The following is a 24322-nucleotide window of genomic DNA, read 5'->3' on the forward strand; positions in this document are numbered from 1 at the left end:
TTTGGTTATTATTCAAAATAATTAAGAACAATGCATTTAAGAAAAAGTGCAAAATTCAAAGTGAAACTTTAAAATATTTCAGACTAATTTCCCCCCCAGTACATTGTAATTACTACGTGAAGCCCAGGCTTATGTCAAAACAACATAATAAAATAGTAAACAAAACAAATAGAAGAATAATTAAAGGTTTTACAGGCACATCCAGGGTCCTTTCGATCAATGGATGAAGCAATTCATTGTTACCTGAGCTAATAAATTCCAATTCTGTCTGGCTCTCTAACTCTGGTGTTACAGAATAATACATAGTGAAATGGTATTTGTGTTGAAAATGAATATTTTTATACTTTGCATGAAAATAACTCAGAACTGTTGCAAATTACTTTTCTTTTAGTCAACGTGAACAATTGACTGATTTATGGCAGCTCTGCCATACAAATGTTTAATAATCTATCAATGTAATGTCAATCTGTTATCTTTTAACAGCTTTTCAAAAGGAGTTATTCTTTTGGTTTAAAAAAAGATTAAGTGTACAAGATCGAGCAACAAAAAAACAGCACGAGTACATACTGGAAAGTATAATTTGGATCTTTGTTAGTTCAATAGAGAGAAAATAGAGAAGGCTTTTTACCAAATTGATTAGATTTATCTCCATGGGACAGACTTCCAAAAAACACAGAAAGAAGAAAAAAATAGCATTTGGAATAGAAAGAAGGGAGGTTTTTAAGAAATAACAAATTTAACACGACTTTTATTTTTGTATTTTTTTATTAACGTGAGAACAATACGCATACTGTCCAAACCTGGCAACCCAGAATCCACGTCGTCATTTCCGAAGTCGAAGAATAGGGTACGCTCGTTGTGTTACCTTGCACCGCCCGCCAGCCTCTTTAACAGCCATACACATGTGCTGTCATGATCGGGCACACATCGAGCGGCGAAATAACTTTAAAGCAGATGTTTAAAAAGCTGTAAGTGTGGTGCTGTGAGTGAGCGAGGTAACGGAGGGGACCTTTGGGTACACCATTACCGATAGACAGTAATCCAGAGCGAGGGGAGCGGAGTAGCTCACTACACCAAAATGGCAACCCCCTATGTGACAGATGAATCTGGTAAGGCTGATGCATGTGCCAGACCTTTGTCTCAAAGAAAATGTATCTTCCGAGTTAAATCTTACAGCTACAGGGGAGAGATAGCCCGTCTTTCCCCTTTGAAGCATTCATCGTTTATAGTTCCCTGACACCGCTAACTGACGGGTTTCTATGTTGCAGCTAGCTAATGCTAGTAACTAAAAATGGCTAAGTCTTCCGTAAAGCTAGTTAGCTTGTTGCTAAACACTCCAGGCGCACTTTATTAGTTATTAGAGTTAAATCACCGTTTAACATAACGCTTGTAGGTGTCAGACACACATGTCCACTGGTGCTTAGGAAAACATCTGGATATTTGACTTTAAATTCCGTGTAGAGGGATAATCTGTTAGTGGCCGCAACAGCTAGAGCTAACGCTGCTGATGCCGTGAATTAAGCTGATGTTGTCTTAGACTGTCACTGTATTAAATCCGTTTAGAGGCTGTAATTTAATCCAAAGAACATCTGTAGTAAATAAAAACATTTTGACTGTACAATTGTTAAAAAATAACGAAGAGTTGAATTAATAAAAGCAGATAAATTTGATTTGTTATTCACTTATTTTCTAAACAAGCACAGTGACATCTAGTGGTGTGTAAAGCTTATAACAGTCCTTAAACAAGTTTTACCTCTGTGTGCAATAAACTAAATATGTCCCTGCATTTAAAGAAAACTCTAGCACTGTTGTTGAGATGATCTGCAGCAAAACCACTTTCACACTTGCTCACTGTAATTATTCTGCATCTGTTGTGTTTTGGTGTGAAGTTTCTGTGACTGTGGGGTACTTCGATTGATATGTGTACAACTTTTTAAGTGGTTCACAATGTGACACGAAGAATGTATTCTATGCACGTACTTGTAAACTAAGTTGACTGGTTAATGTTCTTTTCTTTATTTTCAGCTACATCAAGTTGTTGTCTTGGATGCACATTAAACACATTAAAGGGAATGAATATTGCTATAAGTCACCTGTTTATTTTTTACTAGGCTTCATGGTTCACTGCTTGGACCTTGGCTTTGCTTGTGGTATTAGTGCCTTTTGAAACATTTTTGTCATGCACTCAAAAATATAATGACTTGCTTATTTGTATTGAGCTGTCCAAAGTTTGAGTCCACAAATTGGGGAAAAAAGTAAATGCAGCTGAAAATGTCTTCATTTTCCTCTCTTAGCATAAGGATTGGTTAGAGACCTTTAAAGTTAGAGTTAGCTTCTTGGTTTATGGTGGACTTTTGAGATTTGCTAAAATAATCGTGCAAAGTAGGAACATGTTAGTATCACATGTTATGGGTTTTAAAATGCCTAAAATGTATGGAAATCCATAAAAAGCTTTGTATTAACGTAAGATTCACAGTTAATACATGTAGTTGGTCGGGGCCTTGGGGCTGCAGGAATCTCACACTGTCCAAGTCTTTCTTTTAAATCATCAGTGTTGCCTTTCTGGGAAAACACTGAAAATATCCAGTGAGAATAGAAGCAGTAGACATTTTCAGGTCACTCCTGCACAAAGGTGTATGTCATCTCTAAAATGCTTTGCCTGTTACTCTTCAGGGAAATACATCGCTGCTACTCAGCGACCTGATGGAACCTGGAGGAAGCCGAGGCGAGTGAAGGACGGTTATGTGCCCCAGGAAGAAGTCCCTGTGTAAGCGCCCTTCTTCTTTCCCTACAGTGTACACACTTTCTTTTTGTGCATTTGTAGGGCTGCATCGTTAATAAAAATTACTCATACGCTATTATTTAAATTGCATTTCTCTTGCTTTAGGTATGAAAACAAGTATGTCAAGTTTTTTAAGAGTAAACCAGATCTGCCCCCTGGTTTGAACCCAACTGATGCAGCGCAACCAACACAACAGCAGCAGCAGAAGATCCCCGGGTGTGGGGACAGTGACACAGCTGGTCTCTCAAAGTCTGCCAAACGCAACATGAAACGTAAGGAAAAACGAAAACAGCAGCAGCAGCAGGGCCAGGATGGAGATGCGGACGTGGAGTCGGTGAGCAACGCCGTCGAGAATGTGTCCATTTCAGAGAGCGACAAGTCGGCAAACAAGACGGCGGCGCCTGTTTCTGCGGCTTCTTCCATTGACTCTTCAGCAGCGGCGGCTGAAAAGGCTAAGAAGATCAAAAATGTAAAAAAGAAGCTGCGACAGGTTGAGGAGTTGCAGCAGAAAGTGGACTCAGGGGAAATAAAACAGCCAACAAAGGATCAGTTGGAGAAGCTGGGTCGGGCAAAGGCCTTACAAGAGGAATTAGAGCAGCTGGAGCGGGATTCCTGAAGCAATAAAAGACAGCAGAAGAGTTGGATGAACTCAACGTACAAACTACACACAAGAAGGGACCCTTGCAGCTTTTGTGATCATAGATTCCATTAAACATATTGTACCTATTTGATATTTGTTATGAACTTGGGAAGTGAACACAGCCCCAGCACCGTCTGCATAGCAGGTGTCGCATCTTAACCACGGACAAGGTTGTTTTATAGATTCTGATAAATAACATTGTGATTCCTCATATACTTGTACAGGAGAGGTTCTTCATCTATAAATATGTTTAAACGGATAATTGTGAATTGTTTTGTGCGTGTCTGTCCTCTCCGTTTTGTACTTTTCATCACATCACGAGGACTCATTTACAGAAAAAAATAAACGTGGAAAAAATATTTTTTTTGTCAAAGAAAATCTGGTTTGTTAACCTTTCTGTTTTGGAAATTAACATTCTTGTCAATGGTTGGATGCCCTCTTGTAGTCTCACTAATGTTGAGTCTTCACAGTCACTACTTTTATTAAAATACAAGCTGTGTAAAGTGCTTTTGTGTTTTTAAAGTGGAATATGTTTTAAAAAGCATTTACTTGCTCAGAAAATAAGACTAGGGGTGATGATTTATATTTTTGTTTTTATCTATAAATTACATTTAAAAAAAATTCAGCAATTATCTTACTAACAAGTATTACTGTGGGTAAAAACATTCTACAGGGTGGGCCATTTATATGGATACACCGTAATAAAATGGGAATGGTTGGTGATATTAAAGGCCTGTTTGTGGCACATTAGCCTACGTGAGGGGGCAAACTCCTCAAGATGGGTGGTGACCATGGTGGCCATTTAGAAGTCGGCCATCTTGGATACAACTTGTGTTTTTTCAATAGGAAGAGGGCCATGTGACACATCAAACTTACACATCTAACTTATTATTCACAAGAAAAACAATGGTGTGCTTGGTTTCAACGTAACTTTATTTTTTCATGAGTTATTTACAAGTTTCTGACCACTTATAAAATATATGTGAGAAACTTGTAAATAACTCATGCAAAAATAAAGTATACAACAAGTATACAACATACAGGCTCAGATATTTACATAAAACTTGCTCTAATAATTGACTAAATGTCCCTTGAGCCACAATCGCCCCGTGATCGTGGCTCAAGAGTTGGGAGTTTGCCTTGTAATTGGAAGGTTGCCGCTTCGAGCCCCGGCTCGGACAGTCTCGGTCGTTGTGTCCTTGGGCAAGACACTTCACCCATTGCCTACTGGTGGTAGTCAGACGGCCCGGTGGCGCCAGTGTCCGACAGCCTCGCCTCTGTCAGTGCGCCCCAGGGTGGCTGTGGCTACAATGTAGCTTGCCATCACCAGTGTGTGAATGGGTGGATGATTGGATGTGTAAAGCGCTTTGGGGTCCTTAGGGACTAATAAAGCGCTATACAAATACAGGACATTTACCATTACTATTTTAGCAAGTTGCACCTCGACCAAATGCTTTTGGTAGCCATCAACAAGCTTTGGTATAATTCGGGCTGATATTTGACTAATCTTATTGGCAGAGTTGACAGAGTTCTTTTAAATTGGTTGGCTTCCTGACACAGACTTGGCTTTTTTTCAAAGTCCACAAATTTTCAGTAAGATTGAGATCAGGGCTTTGCGAAGGCCATTTCAGAAGCTAATGTTAGCCTGCTTTATCCATTCCAAGTCATTGCAGCCAGATGGGTCCAGATGTGTGATTGGAGGTTTGAGCCTTGGTGGTTCCCGTGTTGTTCATGAATATCCTAATGAGTGTCCTCTCATCTGACGGTGACAGTTTGGATGTATACTTTTGACCCCACTTGGATTAAAGAAAAGGTGTATGCTGCACAATCATCCACCCTGGAAAAAGAGCAGTTCAAACAAATCAGTAAAAACCCCAAATTGCCCTGACATTCATGCCCATGATGCGTGTATGTAAGCTATTAACCACACAATAACACTGATCTCATTATTTGAAACTTTGTGTTTAATAGAGGCATCCACCATCTTAATGGTGCATACAAGAAAATCATGATAGATCCACTTTAATATGTTTGCTTTCCTCCATTAGAATTAGTCAATCAATGACAAAGCTTATGCCTTAAAGAGCCAGAGAGGCTAGATAAAAATTCCCTTTCTTGGTGAGGAATCAGGGATGGTCTCACCAGGAGATGTAAATGTTTTTAAACCCCAGGGGTTTTGCCGTCTCGGTTTTTATGACCCTTTATTCCACAATGAAACAGCAGAGGAGGAGGCGTACTCTGTCTCAGACACGATTTGTAGCAATGGTTACACGGGGGTGTCATTGTTTTTGCTTGAATGGGCTCCTACTTTGAGAACAATATAATTAGCTGTTGTCTCGTTGAGGATGTGTGGTTTGTTGTTGTTTTTTATACGGCAACCACAGGATAAAGAACGCTCAGATATTGTGGGATAAAGTGCCGATTTCACAAACATGAATCACATGTGAGCAACTCGGTAGCATTTCTGTTACATCTACCACAGACATCCGTTATGAAGTAATACAGCTTAATTAAAAATCAAGAAAGTGCTTGTCTACCACCACAATGACATAACTGGTCGCAAGACGGCACCTTTATTAGGTAGTGGGCAGCTCATCCACGTTCTAAAAAAAGTTCATTCTTAATTTATTTGCTTCCTTTGACGTAAACAACATTACTCTGAAGTTATTCTTACACCCTTCAAGACAAATGGCTCTAAATGATGGTGTCAGAAGGCGTGATCAGGTGGTTAACATCTGAAATATGTGTTGGTGTTTTGCAGTTGACACATCACATTCCTTGTAAATATTTATTATGTGGTTTCGAGGCAGGTCCTGAACAGACACTTGACAGTATAAATACTAGGACACCAACTTTGACACAGTTATAGAAGAACGAACACAGAGAAGATGGATAAAACGATGTTTGGAAAGACACACAGCTTATTTATCAGTTGAAAAGATCAACTTGCCGCATTGGATTCAAAGTTGTTGTTTTTTCTATCTAGTAATGGAAAAAGACCCAAACTGGAAAATGGAATACAGACTGGAGTTAATGGTGCTTCTTGTTTTGTTGATAACAGCTTCATCTATTGCCCTGAGCAGAAAAGATACCACAGAAGCCATGGTAAGAAAATGCAAAACAAGCTGGATCTGCTGGAATATAATCTAAAATATTAATGTAAAAATCACAGTCTCCGAGTCTAGAATTTGCATACAACTCGCTGAGAATTAAAATAGAAATACTTGGAGCATGCACTGCTGTCCAGTTTTAACATTACTTCCACAGAGATCAGCAGAAACTGGATTTTTAATTGTCTTAAGCTCACCAATGTCACTGTAAGGCCAGATCTCTATATAATTGGCACAAATGGAAGTAATTCCTCAGCAGGTAATGGAGCATCTATATTCAGTCAACCTCACCTCAGCCATGCTGAGATTATTTAGTTTCAGTGACCAAAAATAGTCAAGTAACGTGTCAAAAAAGAAAGAACAATTGTTTTAATCTGTTTAGTAGAGATCAATAATTTAATATCCCTCACAATGTCTGCCATTCTTTTAGGTTTACTTAAAGAAGTATGGCTACCTGCACATCCCACTGGACAGTAAAGTTCAAGATTATTCACATGAGCAAATAGCGGAAGCTTTAAGGTCAACCATCTTATCAGTTTACATTGTCCTCATTTACTATTTAGACTTCATTTCAATTGAAAGTTAAATTTTTTTTTTTTTTAATGTCAGAATGTTTCAGAAAGTGACCAACCTGCAGGTATCAGGAAAAATGGATTTAGCCACGCTGGCAATGATGAATAAACCTCGATGTGGCCTCGAGGATTCTTTCGATAACAAATCTCTCAAATATCGAGTCCTGGGTAGGTAACGGTATACATATTGGATTTTTAATGTGTAGTTGATGTGCATATAAAGGATTTTGAATTATAATTTCACAGGTTACTGGCGTAAGAAAATGCTGACCTACCGCATTTACAATTACACTCCTGATCTGGGTCTGGGAAAGACTCGCATGGCCATCCAGAATGCTTTTAAGTACTGGAGTGATGTGTCACCTTTAAGGTTCAGAGAGTTGGATCAAGGAAGAGCAGACATCAAAATCTCATTTCACAGAAAAGACAAGACGTGTCCAGTACCCTTTGATGGCCGAGGTAGGACCAGCATATGAACAGTTGTGCTCAAAGAAACTCCAAAGTTTTGTGATCTGAGTGACTTCTGGTATTTAATTAGAATCCTTGCTTTATCTTTAGGCCGTGTTTTAGCGCACGCTGATGCCCCCGAGTCTGGCATTGTGCACTTCGATGAGGATGAACTGTGGACAGAAGGGAAGAGTTCTGGCTCCAACCTGAGGATTGTAGCAGCGCATGAAATTGGCCACGCTCTAGGCCTGGGCCACTCACAGTACTACAATGCACTGATGGGACCTGTTTACAATGGATACCGCTCTGACTTCAAGCTTCATCAAGATGACATACAAGGGATCCAAGCTTTATACGGTATTGCCAAAATGTTATTACAGCACCATATGAATATATCTTTGAAGTACTATTTATGCAACCTGCAACACTATCCCTTTTCAGGAAAGCCAGAGAAGATTCCTGAATCCAGAAATCCAGGACAGTCAAGGCCAGGAGGAGTTATTCCAAATCCATGCAAGGCCGCTGTGGATGCAGTTATGTTGGGTACAGAGACTCTGATGCTCTAATACAAATTCCTTTATATATGCTTTGCTCTGTATTTTGTTTAACAAATCAGGAAGAGGCTTCTAAAGATATTTTTTCTCCTACATTTTGCCCCTGCAGGTCCTTTGCGTAAGACATACTTTTTCAGTGGGCAGTATGTGTGGACAGTGTCCAACTCTGACTACAACACTCCCATCCAGATTTCCGCACTGTGGAAGGAGCTGCCAGGAAGTCTCAGTGCAGCTGTTCACTCTCCGCGAACTGGCAAATCCTACTTTCTGAAAGGTTTATTCAGTAGTTTTATCAGCAGCGTTCAGAATGTTTAATTCCAGCTGTGTGCTGTTAGGTGTGTTTTCTGAATTCAAGTGTCTTTCCTCTGCAAACATCCTTTCACAGGAGACAAATTATGGAGATACACAGGCTTCAAACTTGACCAGGGCTTCCCCAAACGTTTGTCCAACATCCCTGCAAATATTGACTCTGCTTTTTACTTCAATAAGAACCAGAAGATTATCTTTTTCAAAGTAAGATGATTTTCAGTCTTTTTGTTGTTTTTTGATATCTGAACTCAGTTAATAATTTGCTCTTTATTTCAGGGCTCTGGATACTGGCAATGGGATGAAATTGCTCCAACGGATTTCAAATCATACCCTAAACCAGTTGGACAACTCTTCAAAGGGATGCCCAGCAACACTGATGCTGCAATAACGTGGACTAATGGTTATGTATACATATTTAAAGGCACCGAGTATTGGCGTGTAAACCAAAACTACCAAGCAGTGGAGAAGACCTACCCTCTCAACACTGCCTTGCGCTGGATGCAGTGTGACGACTGAGCCACCAGAGGCCACTGGGGACTCAACATTAACCTTATCTGCACAATGACTGTTTAATAACAGTGAAACAAGCTCACAGTATGGGTATTGGTTATGTGGGCGTGCGCAATGATATTTGCTTCTCAGTCCTGTCATGTTGAGAAAAAAAGGAATACTAAAGCTTCCACTTACCTAGATGCATTTTTAATTAAACTAACGAATGAACTAGTAACTAGTTAAAATAGTTATCTTTAATTATACATACTTCTGCTTCTCTTCCACTTTAACATTAAATAAACAGACCAATCAACCAGGATAACAGAGGAGAGGACATTAATCACAGAACATGTGAGGAATACTTCCCTGTAGCCTTCCCTCTGGTGGCATTTTATTGGTGTATGTGTACATTATGTTAGTATATTATATGAGTTATATCAAATGTTGTTAGGGTGCCCTTTTTAATGTCTGGCCACAAATACCAGATAAAGGAGTCTTGGTAAAATCTAAACGAATCAAATAAAACCAAAACAGATTTTTGTGAAGCTCACGCTGCTCTTAACAAAGAGTCTTGAGAAGTCAGAGTAGGTGGAAAGCACCTGTGTAGTTGTGCATGCAGTGTCTTTGAAGGATAAGGTCACTTTACCTGATAAGAAAGTCAACTTCAGACACGTGAACAAGATCAGCAGGCAGTTTTCACCACATGAGATCTTCCGAATACCTAACCTCTGTGTTCACTTTTATTTAGGCACCAGTTTATTATAATTAATTAAAATGAAACTAAAAACTACAACTCGATGTGAACAATTGAAATAACTGAAATAAAAATCAGACTTTGAATAGGCTGATCGAAAATTATATTGTGCATTCAGAAAACTAAGAATTAATTTTGCTGCCGTTCTATTGGAAACATCAGAAGACTTCGTTGTATGTGTTTTTCTGTGACCGTAATTTTTCGATTACGCTGTTTGTGTTCTAATACCTATTCTGGACTTCTTAGCACTTGCCCTTAACAAATACCACCCACATAAAAAAAAAGAAGACTGTATTAAAACTGGACATCGTCAGACCATAAAAAGCTCAATTGTGAAATGTGCAAACCAGCGGAAACTAGCTGAAGCTACACTGAAGTGAAAACTTTAATTCAAGATGAAATGACAAAGTTAACATAACTGAACAGTAGCAACATTAACTGAAAAAACAAAGGGTGGAAAAAAAGTGGAATTAACATTTAAACAAGTGTGAACAAAGGGAAGGTTAACCTTAAGAACAAAACTGACATATTCATACATTCTAATTAAAACAACAATGTTCCAGAAATCATGGACCCATTTTCATAGTGTTTATAGACTTCTTGTTTTCTTCTTTTCTGCTAACCTGAACCCCACAACCATAAAACTGTACAGAACAAAGTGCATTGACCAAGTGGCAACATGCAGAAGGGACTGCAAATCGAAGTCAACACTGCAGTTCCTCAAGTGAACACTTGAGGCTGGCTCCATAAAGTGAGTCTGTACCCAGAGACTCCAGTGTTAAACGCCGAAGTTTAGCTATGGCGTATTTACAGTCTAGTACAAAAATAGCTTTGTTCTCTATAATTAAATCCCTCATAATAATTACAGGTTTTTTGAACTGTTTTAAACTTTCAAGGCTGACAGCTGTCTATTATCAACTCTGAAAAACTTCTCAAATCTGTTTGTATCTTTTGAAGCATTTTTAATACATTTATATACCAAATCACATGGCTCGCTTAGCACTAATTATAAGGTATCTGTGTCTGCATGATGCATCCATGCAGTTTACGGATCAAGCTAATGGTAATATTTGTAGATAACTCAGCCTGTTTGTCCAAATTTGGTCACTTCGGATTCCAAAACATGCAACATGCTAAAGAAATGCTGAAGTAAAAGCTTTAAAACTGGATTTAACATTTAGACACAAGAGGTTCTTGTTTGTGAAAGGTCAGAGAATGTAAACATGAATGCCATCTCGCTCTGTAATGCTGGCCAGCTGCATTCTTCTTTTATAACAGTGACAAAATGGTGTACAGAAAACAGCTGTACAATTACTCCAAGAAGGCGTGTGGATTTTTTTGTGACCTAGTCATGATTTTTTTGGAGGAGATACAGTTTCTGAGTCAAATGCATTTGTGACCTACAAATAGGAGAATTTTGATCTAGCCTCTCTAGAACAGATATCTCCAAAGAAGGACAACACACTAGAGGAGTATAGATGGATTAATAACAGTACAGAGCAGAGGAAAAGCATGTTTTATTTAACCTCTTAAAAGTAAGGATGTAACCTTCAAAGATGAAATAACACATCATCTGGTTTTCAAATTCAAACTTGAACTCATAAACAACTAAACACACTCTTCACAGTTTTAATACCATCAGTGTTTTCGATGCTGCTGACATTCTTATCTTTGGTATGATTGCATAAACATCACGTTGCTGATTTAATGACTCTTAACATAAGACAATACCCAAAACAGCTGACTGTGAGGCTGTACTCAATATTTGATCTGATTAATATTTTATTGGTCTACTGTTCAGAATTCTATGTTTTATGTATATCCTTGGTTTCATTGCATGTGCTGGCACACATTTATCTTTTGTAGCTGTAATGATTACATTTCAGTGTAATCTAGATGTGTTACTGATCTATGTATGTACACAGTGACATAAGCAGAGTGTTTAAGATTGTAATGATATTGTATGAAACAAAAGAACTCATCTGAGAGTTAAACTGCTCAAAGGATTTAGTAGTCATGGGCCTGATGCTGTGTTGAGGTTGCATTAATTTGTCTTGTCATCATTCAGGGGATGATCTCCAAGTACCTCATATCAGTCTGAGCATGCTGATTGTTATCTGATGAAGCCAGTAATAAGGATTCAAACCACAAGTTGAAACTGTGGAAAGGTGTTTGTGATGGTCGAAAATTCAAATTATTAATTATTCCTCAGACATATGTAACCTATAGTTGCATGAAGCCATGTTAATCAAACTGTGAAGACTGGAGAGGAAGTGGTCAGAGGCACCATGGAGCCTGTTTCAAAGTCAAAGTCAATTAGAGTGTGTGTGATAGTGCTGACGGTGCTTTTAGAGGAGCCGGTTCCCATCTGACGCTCCTGAAGGCTCTGAAGATAACTCTGCAAGGCAAACAAAAGGAGGATGCACTGCTGTTAAATTGGCCATCTACCATGGAGACAAATTATACACAGTGAGAACCTAGAACAACTCTGGTGCTCCACAAAGCTGCAGTGGGCCTTGTTTACCAGTTCATGTACGAAAAGTGTGCTAATACTAATGTATACTTGTGTCATGTCAATTTTATTTATCTAGCATATTTTGAAAGAGACAGAAGATAACCCAAAGTCATTTCCAGGCAAACGTATTTACATTCAAGGTCTCCAGCAACCCAATTTCAAAACCCAAAACTACCTAAAAACTTAAATTAAAATACGATAAATAAAACAGCAACAGAGCAACATAAAGAATTGTATACTATAAAAAAAGAATTCAAAAGCAAGAATAAATGACAAATAAAATCCATCCATCCATTTCCACTGCTTATCCCTGGTTGGGTCGTGGGGGTAGCAGAGAAGCCCAGACCTCTCTTACCCTAACCACCTCCTGAAAGGAGGCCATCATCTGATGAAGCCAAAAGAACCACATCATCTTCAAAAAGCAGAGATGAGATCATTAAATCACCAAAGTGGGAGCCTTCTGTCACTTGCCTAGAAATTCTGTCCATAAATGGGATGAAGTCGATTGCCTTCACAAAACAAATGTAAACTGATTGGGCAAACTCCTGCTCACTCTTGAATATTCTTGAGAGGACAAACAGCTAATCAGGAGTTTACGGCCAGGACTAAATCTGCATTGCCCATCCTGGATCCAAGACACAACTTATGGGTGGACTATCCTGTCCAGCACCCTGGCAAAGACCTTTCTGGGGAGGCTGAGAAGTGTGATCCCCCATGACGCTGGAGCATGCTCTCCAGTCCCTCTTCTTGAGGAGAGGAACTACCACCCAAGTTTGCCAATTCAGAGACACTGTCTCTACCTTCCAAAGGCATGTTGTAGGTGTCAGTCACACAATATCCAGTGCCTTAAGAAGGAGCGGTTTAACTATCAGGGTGACCTCACCTTAGTGATGGCCAAGTTGCCCCCTCATCCATCCATGTCGATGGGATTGATGTGTGAGGTATTCCTTCCACTGCCTATGTGCTGAGTTGAAGTTTGCAGCTCCCACCTGCACTATGCACCATTTGAGTATAATACTGCTTTCTCCTCTTGAGTTGCCTGACAATTTGCCAGAAGCACTTTGGCAGCCCTTGATTGCCATCCAACACACATTGTGTCTGACCCCTCCTCTGGGTGGTGACACCACAAGAGGGTGGCCCTATAATGTTGCTTCAGGCTATGCAAATTGGGAAATTGCACTGTATATCAGGAAGTTGCAGTAGTAAAGGTGGGAGGCAATAAAGAAAAGGATAACTAAATCCTTTAGGTACATAGCTAACTTTAATATTTATTAATGACTTAGAGTTGGTAAAAATGCTCTTCACAACATTACTGACTTGATTCTTATAATTCAAGGAAATAGCAATAAAAACATAAAGATTTGTTTACATTTTTGACTTATGTAGATATGGTTAAACAACCAAGTGCCTTGACATCTGTTATTATTATTATCTGGAATGGAGAAATAAAATATGATAGAAATAGCACATCAATCATTTGAATCTCAGCCACTGACCGGTGCCAGGACATCCCCAGCATAGCGTTTCAGGGGTGGAGGCCTCCGTCGGCGGTGATGCTGAGGTCTTCTCCTTGATTCTTTATTTGCATGTTTTTTTGCATATTTCTTCTGTTTTTTATGTGCACCTGGATGCATTAAAAGGGGAGAACAAAAAAAACATAAAACATGAATGCACAACATCAAATAGGGAGGTTGTGAATACAGCCTTGAGTTAGAGATTGAATTAAACTTACTTCCATTGTGTGACATTCCTTTGGCAGTAAACCACCATTGCACCAGCACTCCAGTGAGACTCAAAACAGGACAGATTCCAGTGACAGCCCAGTCAAACCAGCAGAGTGGTCGTGGAGCAGCTTGAGAAAATATATCATACACTTGATCTGGCAATACAAATGCCCCCACCAGGTAATCTGCACACAGCATGACTGCAGTTGCTCCAAACACAGAAGTGAAGATTATGCTGAATAGTTTCTGCCACTGGAGTGTAAAGACAGCAGCGGCCATGCTGGCAGCTAGAACAACACTGAGAGGCACCCAAACTGGAGTAAGGCTGTGAAATTGTCCAATAACCACCAAGATGGAGAGGGAGAGAAGGCTTCCCAGAAGTAAGCCGCTGATGAGGAGTCCCACAGTTGTCATTAACATGGTCAACAGTCCACACAGCACAGCCACACCAAGGCCAATGCCCGCCTTGGTCTCTGCCTGCAGCTGGGTGCTCAGTGCAGGTTCTTTATGGTACAAGAGGAGCATGGCTGCTGAGCTTAACAGGAAGCCTGAGAAGAACATGACCATCTTGAAGCAGCGGTATCCTGTGATAATAAAAGAAGGTTAGAACCAGCTCCAGTGTTAGTTTTAATACTGATTAATAAGCAGGTAAAGCATAGGCATCACTGGATCAATTAAGGAATATTGGTTTGTATTTGTAGGTTTTAGGTTTAGCTTATGTGCTTAGCTCACCTAATATTTTTGTCATGTTTCTTCAGGATTTTGCAGGATGTAATGGGTTAATGTAACTACATTTTATTTGTTAGTAATGCAATAATGTAAAGCACCACACTTCAGTCATTTATTATGTCCCCTTAACTGTTATATTAAAGTTACAATTATGTAATTGTAAAAGAAATTGCATTGCAAAGATTCTTTTGTTATCTGTCCCCAAAACACATCAAACAAACATGTTTTATTCTTGTCCACTTGCACGAAATACTTCATAAAATCAAATAAACTTTATTAGTCTCAGAGTTGGGAAAGTCACATTCTTACAGCTGCAGTGTGAACAGAAATAAAGTGACACACTGTAACTTAGCAATAATAATATTATTATTTTAGTTTTATTGTAGTTTTGGTGGGATTTTTAAATGTGTTTTGCTTTAGATGTAGCAGTTGGAGACCCAGCATGTCTGTCTGTTTCCCAGCTTTCCTCCCTCCCATACACACTCTTTTCTCTTTTCTCTCTCCCTCTCCTTTTCTTTTTCTATCTTTCATGTCCTTTCTGCTTCAGCATAATATCCACATAGATAATAGCATGAATAATAAAAAATAAAATAAATAAAACAATAAGATTAACAAAAGGAGCCTACAGAGAGCCCATAGTGCTCTTCTTGGGAAAGCAGATGTGTTTGGCACAACAAAGCATTCAGACCACGATTCTGCTTGCTACAACGACTAGACAGGACAGATGTTTAAGAAAAGAAAAACAAAAACAATAAAAGAATCCGTAAAAAACAGAATAAAAATGTGTATTATCCAAGGTAGATGAAATATTAGGTCCACTATTTTTTTTTTTTTACCTTATATGAACCACAACAATAAGAGCTGATTGGATGACTCTGCAGATGCTGATGGTTCACACACTAAAATACCCCATTCACGAATTTGTTCCAGCATTCATCTCCAGCTCCAGGTGGGGAGACTGCAGTGATTGCTCTCGTTCCTTTACAGTTTTGTGGCTAATACCACAGGTTACCTTTAGTTATAGTGAGAGACATGTTTACTAGTGTCTATGAATACAAAATATATTTATTTTGTGATATGGAAAGGCGTATGGTGAAGACAGTTATGGCAATGTTTTAGATTTCTGATGAATTGTTTTGGGTGGATGGTTGTGGATGATAGTAGACAAAGCTCATTGTTTGCAGTGTAATTCTGCTGCACATTTGCCCAATGCTTCACATGACTCATTTGTATTCTGGTGTCCTTTGAGTCTCTGTGGGCAGGCCACTTGCATGTGCATGACAATCACTAACCACAGAGTTACATGAGTGAACACAACTATGACAGCACTCTCTTTGTCTGCACCACTAAAACTGCTTTTTTTAAAATTCCCCATTATTAATTATTGACAGTTATACATTTCCTCACAGTGCGTTAGTGTTACTGGAAAAACAGACTTTGGCAGCATGTGTGTTTGCGTAATGTCACATGTTTTAGGCTGCAGGTCCTTGTGACACAACACTCTTTATCACACTCAGTTTTTGTGTTGATTGAATTTTTCTCTGCACATTTTCTCAGTGATACCAAATAAATATTGGTTTTAATACTGTAGTATATTTTCTCCCTGTGTAGCTCTACATAAAAACAAATCACTGTCAGTGTTAATAGGAGCAGACTTCAGCTTTAACTTTAGACCATGAGTGTGTAACAGGTAGCACTTCATATATGCTGTCTCTGTCAAATTCAGACAGGACTACCCATCTGCCTTCTCTAGCTTTTGGGCTTATCCACCCTAAACCCCTGGCAGCCTGCAGACACCTGCCACTGAGGCTTTAAGCCATCAGGTGAGCTCTTGAAACATTTAAAAGCGGAGTGGACAGTTAGATGTAAAACATTTAAGTAGTCTTTCCTTAAATTTGACGTTAATAACATTATGATTACGTACCGGAAAAGCAGTAGATGAGGCCAAATGAAAGGCAAACAGAGCACACAATAGATGGGATGACTTCATACTTCATATTAATCTCAAGTGTACATATGTCCACTTCACTTAAGCCAGCTCCTGGTTTCTCAGTAACATAGAGTGAAGTGAGTGCCATCTTGGAGGGTTATTACTTCTGGTGGTGAGCAGCTGGTGTGGACGTGAATCTGTTTTGCTCATTGAAGGGACAAAACTGGAACGGCCTGCATTTTGTAGCCAGGGAAAGAGGAAGCTCCTGAACCAAGAGCATGTACTAAACTGTTTCCTGTTGTGCACCTGCAGAAAGAAAAGACTGTTTATGACTTCTACAGCAAAGACAAACACAGACCCACTTCTATTTTTTCCTGCACTAACTTGACATTTATTAAACATCAAGTCTCGTCTATCCCGGAAATTTCTCCAATGAAAACACAACTTCCATTCCATATGAGACATCATAAAGTTTTTAAATGAAGCATCAGTCATATTTGGGTGAATTTATGAGAGGATGTTGCTCTTTCCCATGTCCAATTCCCTGTTCAGGAACCAAAGGAGGAAACTGGGGGGTCCCCTTGAGTTTCTCTTTTGTTCAAGAACAGGATACAGATGAGGAAATGACCTTGTGAGTTGATGCCATCGTAATACGTATGTATTGTCCTGAACATGTGGTTAAGTATTTCTGTTTAGTGCACAAGATAATGAAAAACACAGCTCAACAATAATACAGTATATTCTATATGTTGGAATAGATGTACTCTAGCCTCTAGCATAAGTAAAACTAGCTAAAACAGTACAGAAACAAAGGAGTTCTGCATTCAGAAAACCCTTTAAGTACATAGTGATTTAAAAGTTTGCATTCTGGAGAAGGACTGTAGCTTATAATTAACGATGCATCACTTTAATGTTGTGGATAGTTATTATGAATATTCAAAAGAAAAATATTTCCTGATTAATTTGAATGAAATTGGGGTATAAATTTCACTCAAAGACGGAGACAATTACGCAAAGCATAAACCTATTTTCCTCCACTAGAAAAACAAAATAGAATTACTTATCAGCTAAATGAAAACTATTTTGTTAGGTATTTTATACACTCATTATTAACTGCATAGATCGTGTTTACACACTCTTCATCTTGGCTTACAGTGCAGATGTCTAGCTACAGGGTGTATTATTGTAAAGACTTTATAAGCTGTTCAGGCAGATTCTACGGTCAGCAAATGGAATTAGAGGGGCTTTAGCAGGTGAGGGATCCTCCTGTCAACTCCTGTGTCCTCTTATATAGATAAAAGCACAAACATTTTCTAGCAGCTAAATAATCCTTGTAACATTTAAAACATATAAAAAATCACAGCTTCAGTACAGGAAAAGCTACTAAAATAATTATTTTTCTACTAGTTTGTGAGATTCAGTGACAAAAAATATATTATTTTCATTGCAGAAACAGTCAGTATGATTATCTATAGAGCTGAACAGAATAACTACAAACAATAAAGAAACCACAGTCTCTTAAATGAAAGCATAATTTTAAAATTTCTGTGACCTACCTCAAATGCCACATATCTTCACACTGTAAAAGTAAACTTTCTGCAAAAAACAAAATATCCTCATTAGCTGTTAACCCCAGGGAAGGAGAGAGAGGTCCGTAGTTTTGTCAAAAGTTTATGTTGTTCTCTCTGAGAGCTGTGTGTGAAATCAATGTCCACCGCAGTAAGTCATCTGTGCTTGTGAACAGCTGACGCCTGACTCTGAGAGAGAGAGAGACCATCTGCCCCCAGCGTCAATACAAAGCTGCTACCAAGTCCAAGGCCAGACCAGCTGAGAGTTCAACTCTCACTACCCAGGATCCTGCTGGAGCCACAGCACAGTTCAGCGTTTATTTTAGTCAATGTGGCTTTTCATTAAGGTTATATTCAGCACGCACTAAAACAATATTGCTTTAGGCTCTGATTTGTGTTTATTCATAGGCTCTCACCACAAAAATGCAATTTACTCCTTTTCTTGTTGGGTTGCAAACAGTATTCTAAATGTGTGTGTGTGTTTTAACCATGTTAAAGTGGGTGCCTTTAAAGTTTTAGAGCTATATATAATATGAACCTGCATTAAAATTTGTGAAGGTACTTGTGGTCTTAAAAGGGATGAAGCATACTGACTTAAGTGATCTCTGAGCTTCTCCTCTACTGCCACCATGAGGTTAACATTTAACAACAACTTTTAGCTATACTTTGTTTTTAGTGCTAATCAGAATCTTAGCATGCTAAACTAAGGTGGTAGCATGCAGGCAACATTACGCCTACAAATTTCAATAAGTCAAGATTTGAAAGAACTGAGCATGAGTTATTGAAATTTCGAGTAATAATGTATTTGGTAATTAGACTGCAATGAAGCCACATAGCATAGTGGAGTCCAACAATGGCAAGGAATAGAAGAGGACCCTCCTGGAGTTTAGACACTGGTGGTGGCAGAAATGGTCAGGATGACGTGGAGATGTAGAGGAGGCAGGAAGTAAAAGTCTGAAAGGCAGAATGACAGGAGAGCATTGAGATTTAAACTATGTGGAACAGAGGAACGCAGGCAGAGTGATGACAACAGATATATCTTTGACTGCGTGGGAATGAGGAAGTAATGCAGAAAAAAGAGCAGCTTGAATGCAGGCAAATGAATGACCAGAGAACTTCCTTATTGAACTTATTGAGCTCATATCTACATCTGGACTGCAATTGCTAAAATTAATGTTTTATCTCAAAGCTGCATGCTACATGGGGGACCTATGTGCTCGTTGTATTTTGTTCCCTGTTATATTTGTTGCTTTCTTTGTGTTTGTGCCCTCCTTGTGCCCTTGTCTCTGTCATCAGGGCTTGTCTTCATGGGTCATTGATAGTTCTTTGTTTGTTAGCTACTTCCTGTTTTACTTTGAAGGTTGTTTTTTTCTTTTGACTTGTTTTGGTTTCACGGTCTGCTTTTGTTCTTTTCCCTCCTTTGGGATTGTCTGTGCTGTCATCACTGTCCCTGTTTTTCATTGTTTTCCTTTGTGTTTCTCTCCTACCTGAGCCTAATGACGACTAACCTGTCCTGTTTTCTTTTTTACCTTTATCAGTTTCTCAGACTTATCGTGCAATTTTTGAATTGTTGTTTTATTTTTCTGCTTTGTATCTTCCTTGTTTTTGTGCTTTCTGCTAGTGTGCATTTGCATGATTCTCGCTTATCAATTTGCCTTCAACCCAGCTCTCTTTTTATCACCTGCCCTGATAAACAAAAGATTTGAACCACAGGTCAGTGGGATTTCTGTGTGCTCAGACAGGGCTCTGTGCCAAAGATGATCATTTAATGATATCTGCAAACTGATGTCTAAGAGTAGAAAAAATTAAACTACAGACAGCGGCTTCATTATTTGAAATTTTGGCCATGTTTAATATGAGCAAAACAACAACAGTCTCTTTTAAAAGGCGCTCTGCATAAATATAAAAAAACATAAACAACAAGATTTGTGAGGCAGGTAAGTAAACGGTAGTTATAAAAGAATAGTTTAAAATGTTTATTCACAAATACACAATAATGGTCTAAGGGGGAAGCACAGCAACATGGTGCTTAGCATTGTTGGCAGACAGCAAGAAGGTCCTGGTTTCTAATCCAATGTCTTTCTGTTTGGAGTTTGCATGTTCTCCCTGTGTCTGGTTCTCTGTCCAGGTAATCTGACTTCCTTCCTAAATTCATGCACTTAATTAATTTAGAATCACCTTTGGGTAATTCTAAATTACCCAAAGGTGTGAATGGTTGTCTGTCTCTATGTGTTAGCCCTGCAGTAGACTAGCAGCCTGTCCCGGATGTACCCTGCCTCTCACCCTATGGCTGCTCCAGCCCCGGTGACCCTGAGTTGGATAAGGGGAAAAGAACGGATGAATGGATGGATGAATGAATGAATGGTCCAAGGGGAGGCAAGTGCAGAGTGGGCAGACATATATCCAAACCAGAGGAGCCTGGAGGCATTGGTCACTGTCTGATGCACTGAAAGAAGATCTGAGATATTAGGACAACACACTTCAAATCTTTTAAAAGTAGACAGGAAATACCACGAGGGAGCCTGAAAAATGCTTCCACACACAGTCAGTGCCACATAACTGGCAGAAAAATCTTGCAAAAAGTAGATGATGAGTGACTGACTGCAGGTGTGCCAACCAGGAAGCCAGAGGAGACCGGTCGAAGCTATGCCTCCACGAGGGAGGTGCTGACAACACGAGCGAAATGGAAGGAGAAAGAGAGAAGGGAGGCAGTTCAGCACTGGAGGCAAAATCAACCATAACAATGATGCAGCTTGAAATCTATGAGAACAGTGCAAAGATGATCAGGGAAATTATTTAAGGCAAATATTTCATACTTCAGATAGAAATCAAGGTACTGTAAAAAAAAAAAAGAAAAAGAAAAAGAAAAAAATAAGACAGGGGGAAAAAAGCAAACAGTAACAAAGGGAGTGAAGAGAGTGAGACGTAGGGGAGCAGGTGTGTTTTACTGAGGAGGTCAAGGGAAGTAAAAATAAAGGCTGTAGGGCAAATGCAGAAAGTAAGTTGATATATTTTCACTTTTTTTATTGTTATCAAACCTGAATTGTATACATCGATATGTATGCACAGGCTTATTATGAAGCTATAGTTCTAGTATATTTTTTATTCTTTCATTAGTACTAAGATTGGTCTGCACAACTGGTTCATATATTAAATAGTAATAAAATTTTTATTTTGCTTTCAGCAACAAATCAAAATGAAGCTGTGCACATTTGCACATATACAGAGAAGGATTTTAGTCCAAGCACAACTAGTTAGTGGGTTTATTTTTATGTCCCTTCTGCTTTCAGATGCCACTGAGTTCAAGTTTATTTCATTATTTCTGTGGGAGAACTGGGCCGAGGCAACAAATTCAGACAAACAAGATGCCACACTTGTCAAATCGGATAATCCTTTATTTTCAAAAGACAGTCTCGCCGAGTATAACGTTTTAGTTATTACATTTTCCCTCCACAGGCTGGCATAGTAAGAGCATGTCCTTACTGTGAGATTAAATAGTAAGTTAGCACTCAATCAACAGGGATCTGCTCCGGGCAGTTTACAGTGCAGCAAAAGTCTTATTTATAGACACACGAGCAGAAACAGCAGAGTGTGAAAAAAACACTCACCTCAAGTCAGCGCCTGAGTTATGGCACAAAAATCAGATGTCAGGGGAGATGGAGCAGATTAATCATGACAGCAGCCATGGCCATACAACTGCAGGACACTGAGATGCAATAAGGTTGATACAGGCAGTGAAATGGAGCTGTCTTTCAGAATTAAGTTCCTCCAGTGAGACGTCTAATAAGGACAGTACCAGCTTGTCATGCTTTCATTGGTCTTATATGTCTTTTGTCTGCTTTGGCAGATCAAACAACACCATGCTTTTTAAAACTTGAGAGATTAGATGAAAACTGACAAAAGAGCTTGGTGATAAAAAGGTAGAAGGTTGTTTATTTTTAGCAGTGCCGATATAGTGGTTCAGCTTTAGAGACGGTATTGATGATCTGTCGGTGGGTTTGTTGCCTTCTTTGGCCCAAAGGGAAATCTTGTACAGATGTTTATGTTGTCCAGATATTGAATTCTGGTGTCTTGTAGAGCCACCACAAAACTGACATTTATGATTTATGATAATTTTGAGTGAAATGTCTCACCAGGTATTGATTGCTGTTTTGCACCTTTGTCATTCTGTTCCTCTCAGAGTGGTTGATTAATCAGACATTTTTACCTTGAGCCACCGTTGAGCTACCCTGACTTTTATAATCAAATGTCAGCAAAGCCACAACTGCAATTTGTATTTAGTGCCATAGCTTCCCATCTTGTACTGATGAATAAGACATAGAATAGAAGTTAAGACATACATAAAGTAATCTGTAGGAATGCTGGATTTTAGTCTATTCCTTAAGGTGTTCAGCCCAAGATTCCCAGATATCCTGAACATATTATAAAGGTCCCAGGTGCCACAAAGTGTAATTAACGCAGCAATAAACTAGGTATCCATCCATCCATCCATCCATCCATTCGCTTCCGCTTATCCTTTTTAGGGTCGCGGGGGGAGCTGGAGCCTATCCCAGCTGTCATAGGGCGAGAGGCAGGGTACACCCTGGACAGGTCGCCAGTCTGTCGCAGGGCCAACACACAGGGACAGACAACCATTCGCACTCACTTTCATTCACACATTCCCACCTAGTGACAATTTGATTATCCAATTAACCTATCCCCACAAGCTGCATGTCTTTGGACGGTGGGAGGAAGCCGGAGTACCCGGAGGGAACCCACGCAAACACGGGGAGAACATGCAAACTCCACACAGAAAGACTGATGTTGGAATTGAACTCAGGACCTTCTTGCTGTGCGGCAACAGTGCTAACCACCGTGCCACCGTGCTGCCTTAAACTAGGTATACAAACTTTTATTTTAAAGCGCTCTTAGCAAGAAGTGTCTTCTCGATGTCAGACAAAGTCATCACCTAAGCCTACAGGTTATCATTTAAACTAGGTATACAAACTTTTATTTTAAATGATAACCTGTAGGCTTAGGTGATGACTTTGTCTGACATCGAGAAGACACTTCTTGCTAAGAGCGCTTTACAAGCATCCGCATCTTAATAGTCTCAGGAATACACCACTGACTATAACATTTACATCACACTGGTCAGGCTCAGGTGTAACAGCTTCGTAACAGTATGTGCAGTATGTCGTGTGCAATAACCTGTAGACATCAGGTGCAATAGTCGTATTTATTATTTTATTTTTACAGCGCATGATTTGATGCTCCTATCAGAGTACTTTGCAGTTATTGTGGACAGGGGTGGGTGATTTATGTGTAAGTGTGGAAATGGGTGTGACATATTGGTATTTGGCGTGATTACACAAGCATGTGAGGATGTCTAATTGTTATTTGCATGTATTGTTTTTCCAGCATGAGTGTGTGGGTGTGTGGAAATATTGTTTTTCGTGTACACAGCAAATTTTGTAATGGCAATGACAATAAAATCTTATATTATATTATTGATTACAAATTTTGTAGGCTGATGTTAAGTAATAAAGTTTAACAAACATTGGTTTGACTTGCAGGTTAATGTGTAGCTGTCTATGAAAAGCTGCATATTAGCAGCAGGGGCTGCAGAAACCAGATGCCACATGTAGTGATCTGTGTTTGTAATGTGGTTTGTTATGTTTAGGGTCTCATTGTTGGGGAACAAACACCTGGTTCATCTGCACCTCAGTTCTGCCTCAAGGCTTCTGCTATAACCCAGCCACTACTGTTCATTCTCATGTGCCACATGATAGATGTTTTTTTCTTTCCCGCCCACCCCCATTAGCACCAGCTCTCCTGAGATCCTCCATATACTCATCTACCCTTGTAGCATCTGCAAAAACATTCACTGAACTCTGTTGGGTTTAAGCCATCATCAAGTTTTGTGTTCGTACATAAAAACTAAGAGAAAGAGTGTATGCATGTCCTAATTTGGACAAGGATTTGTGTAGATGTGAGACTATAACCTCAGGTTTACATCACTAACTGGTATTTTTGAGAAAATGCACTTCAGACCATTTTAAGGGGCAATGCAAAACTAATGTAACTGGTAGTTTAAAAAGTTAGCTTCTCTATTGAGTTACTGAGTAATGAACTGCCTCATAACGGCATGCTTCATTGATGCAGTCCACAAATATTGTGATCGGCCTGTTCAGTACTATTCAGTTCAGTACCTCTA

The 24322-nt window shown here is 39.2% G+C and overlaps 3 protein-coding genes across 3 annotated transcripts; 2 read left to right on the forward strand and 1 right to left on the reverse strand.

Moving 5' to 3' along the window:
* The first annotated feature begins 825 nt into the window (after nucleotides 1-825).
* pym1 (PYM homolog 1, exon junction complex associated factor) lies at nucleotides 826-3928 on the forward strand. The gene is made up of 3 exons (XM_085146519.1): nucleotides 826-1109; nucleotides 2674-2767; nucleotides 2888-3928. The coding sequence occupies exons 1-3, from the start codon at nucleotides 1079-1081 to the stop codon at nucleotides 3396-3398; spliced, it is 636 nt and encodes a 211-aa protein (XP_085002645.1). The 5' UTR covers nucleotides 826-1078; the 3' UTR covers nucleotides 3399-3928.
* Nucleotides 3929-4051: 123 nt separating this feature from the next.
* On the forward strand, nucleotides 4052-11188 carry LOC146494340 (matrix metalloproteinase-19-like). Its single transcript, XM_085146517.1, has 9 exons — nucleotides 4052-6527; nucleotides 6963-7051; nucleotides 7142-7272; nucleotides 7351-7563; nucleotides 7663-7908; nucleotides 7993-8094; nucleotides 8215-8379; nucleotides 8491-8618; nucleotides 8691-11188. Exons 1-9 carry the CDS (start codon nucleotides 6411-6413, stop codon nucleotides 8928-8930), a joined length of 1431 nt encoding a protein of 476 aa, XP_085002643.1. The 5' UTR covers nucleotides 4052-6410; the 3' UTR covers nucleotides 8931-11188.
* Nucleotides 11160-18348, reverse strand: LOC146494341 (transmembrane protein 198-like). Its single transcript, XM_085146518.1, has 5 exons — nucleotides 18115-18348; nucleotides 16553-16864; nucleotides 13908-14483; nucleotides 13672-13799; nucleotides 11160-12058 (listed from the first exon to the last, which is right to left on the reverse strand). Exons 2-5 carry the CDS (start codon nucleotides 16704-16706, stop codon nucleotides 11909-11911), a joined length of 1008 nt encoding a protein of 335 aa, XP_085002644.1. The 5' UTR covers nucleotides 16707-16864; nucleotides 18115-18348; the 3' UTR covers nucleotides 11160-11908.
* Nucleotides 18349-24322: the final 5974 nt, after the last annotated feature.

The sequence above is a fragment of the Neolamprologus multifasciatus genome, chromosome 20 (assembly GCF_963576455.1).
Source record: "Neolamprologus multifasciatus chromosome 20, fNeoMul1.2, whole genome shotgun sequence".
Taxonomy (NCBI): domain Eukaryota; kingdom Metazoa; phylum Chordata; class Actinopteri; order Cichliformes; family Cichlidae; genus Neolamprologus; species Neolamprologus multifasciatus.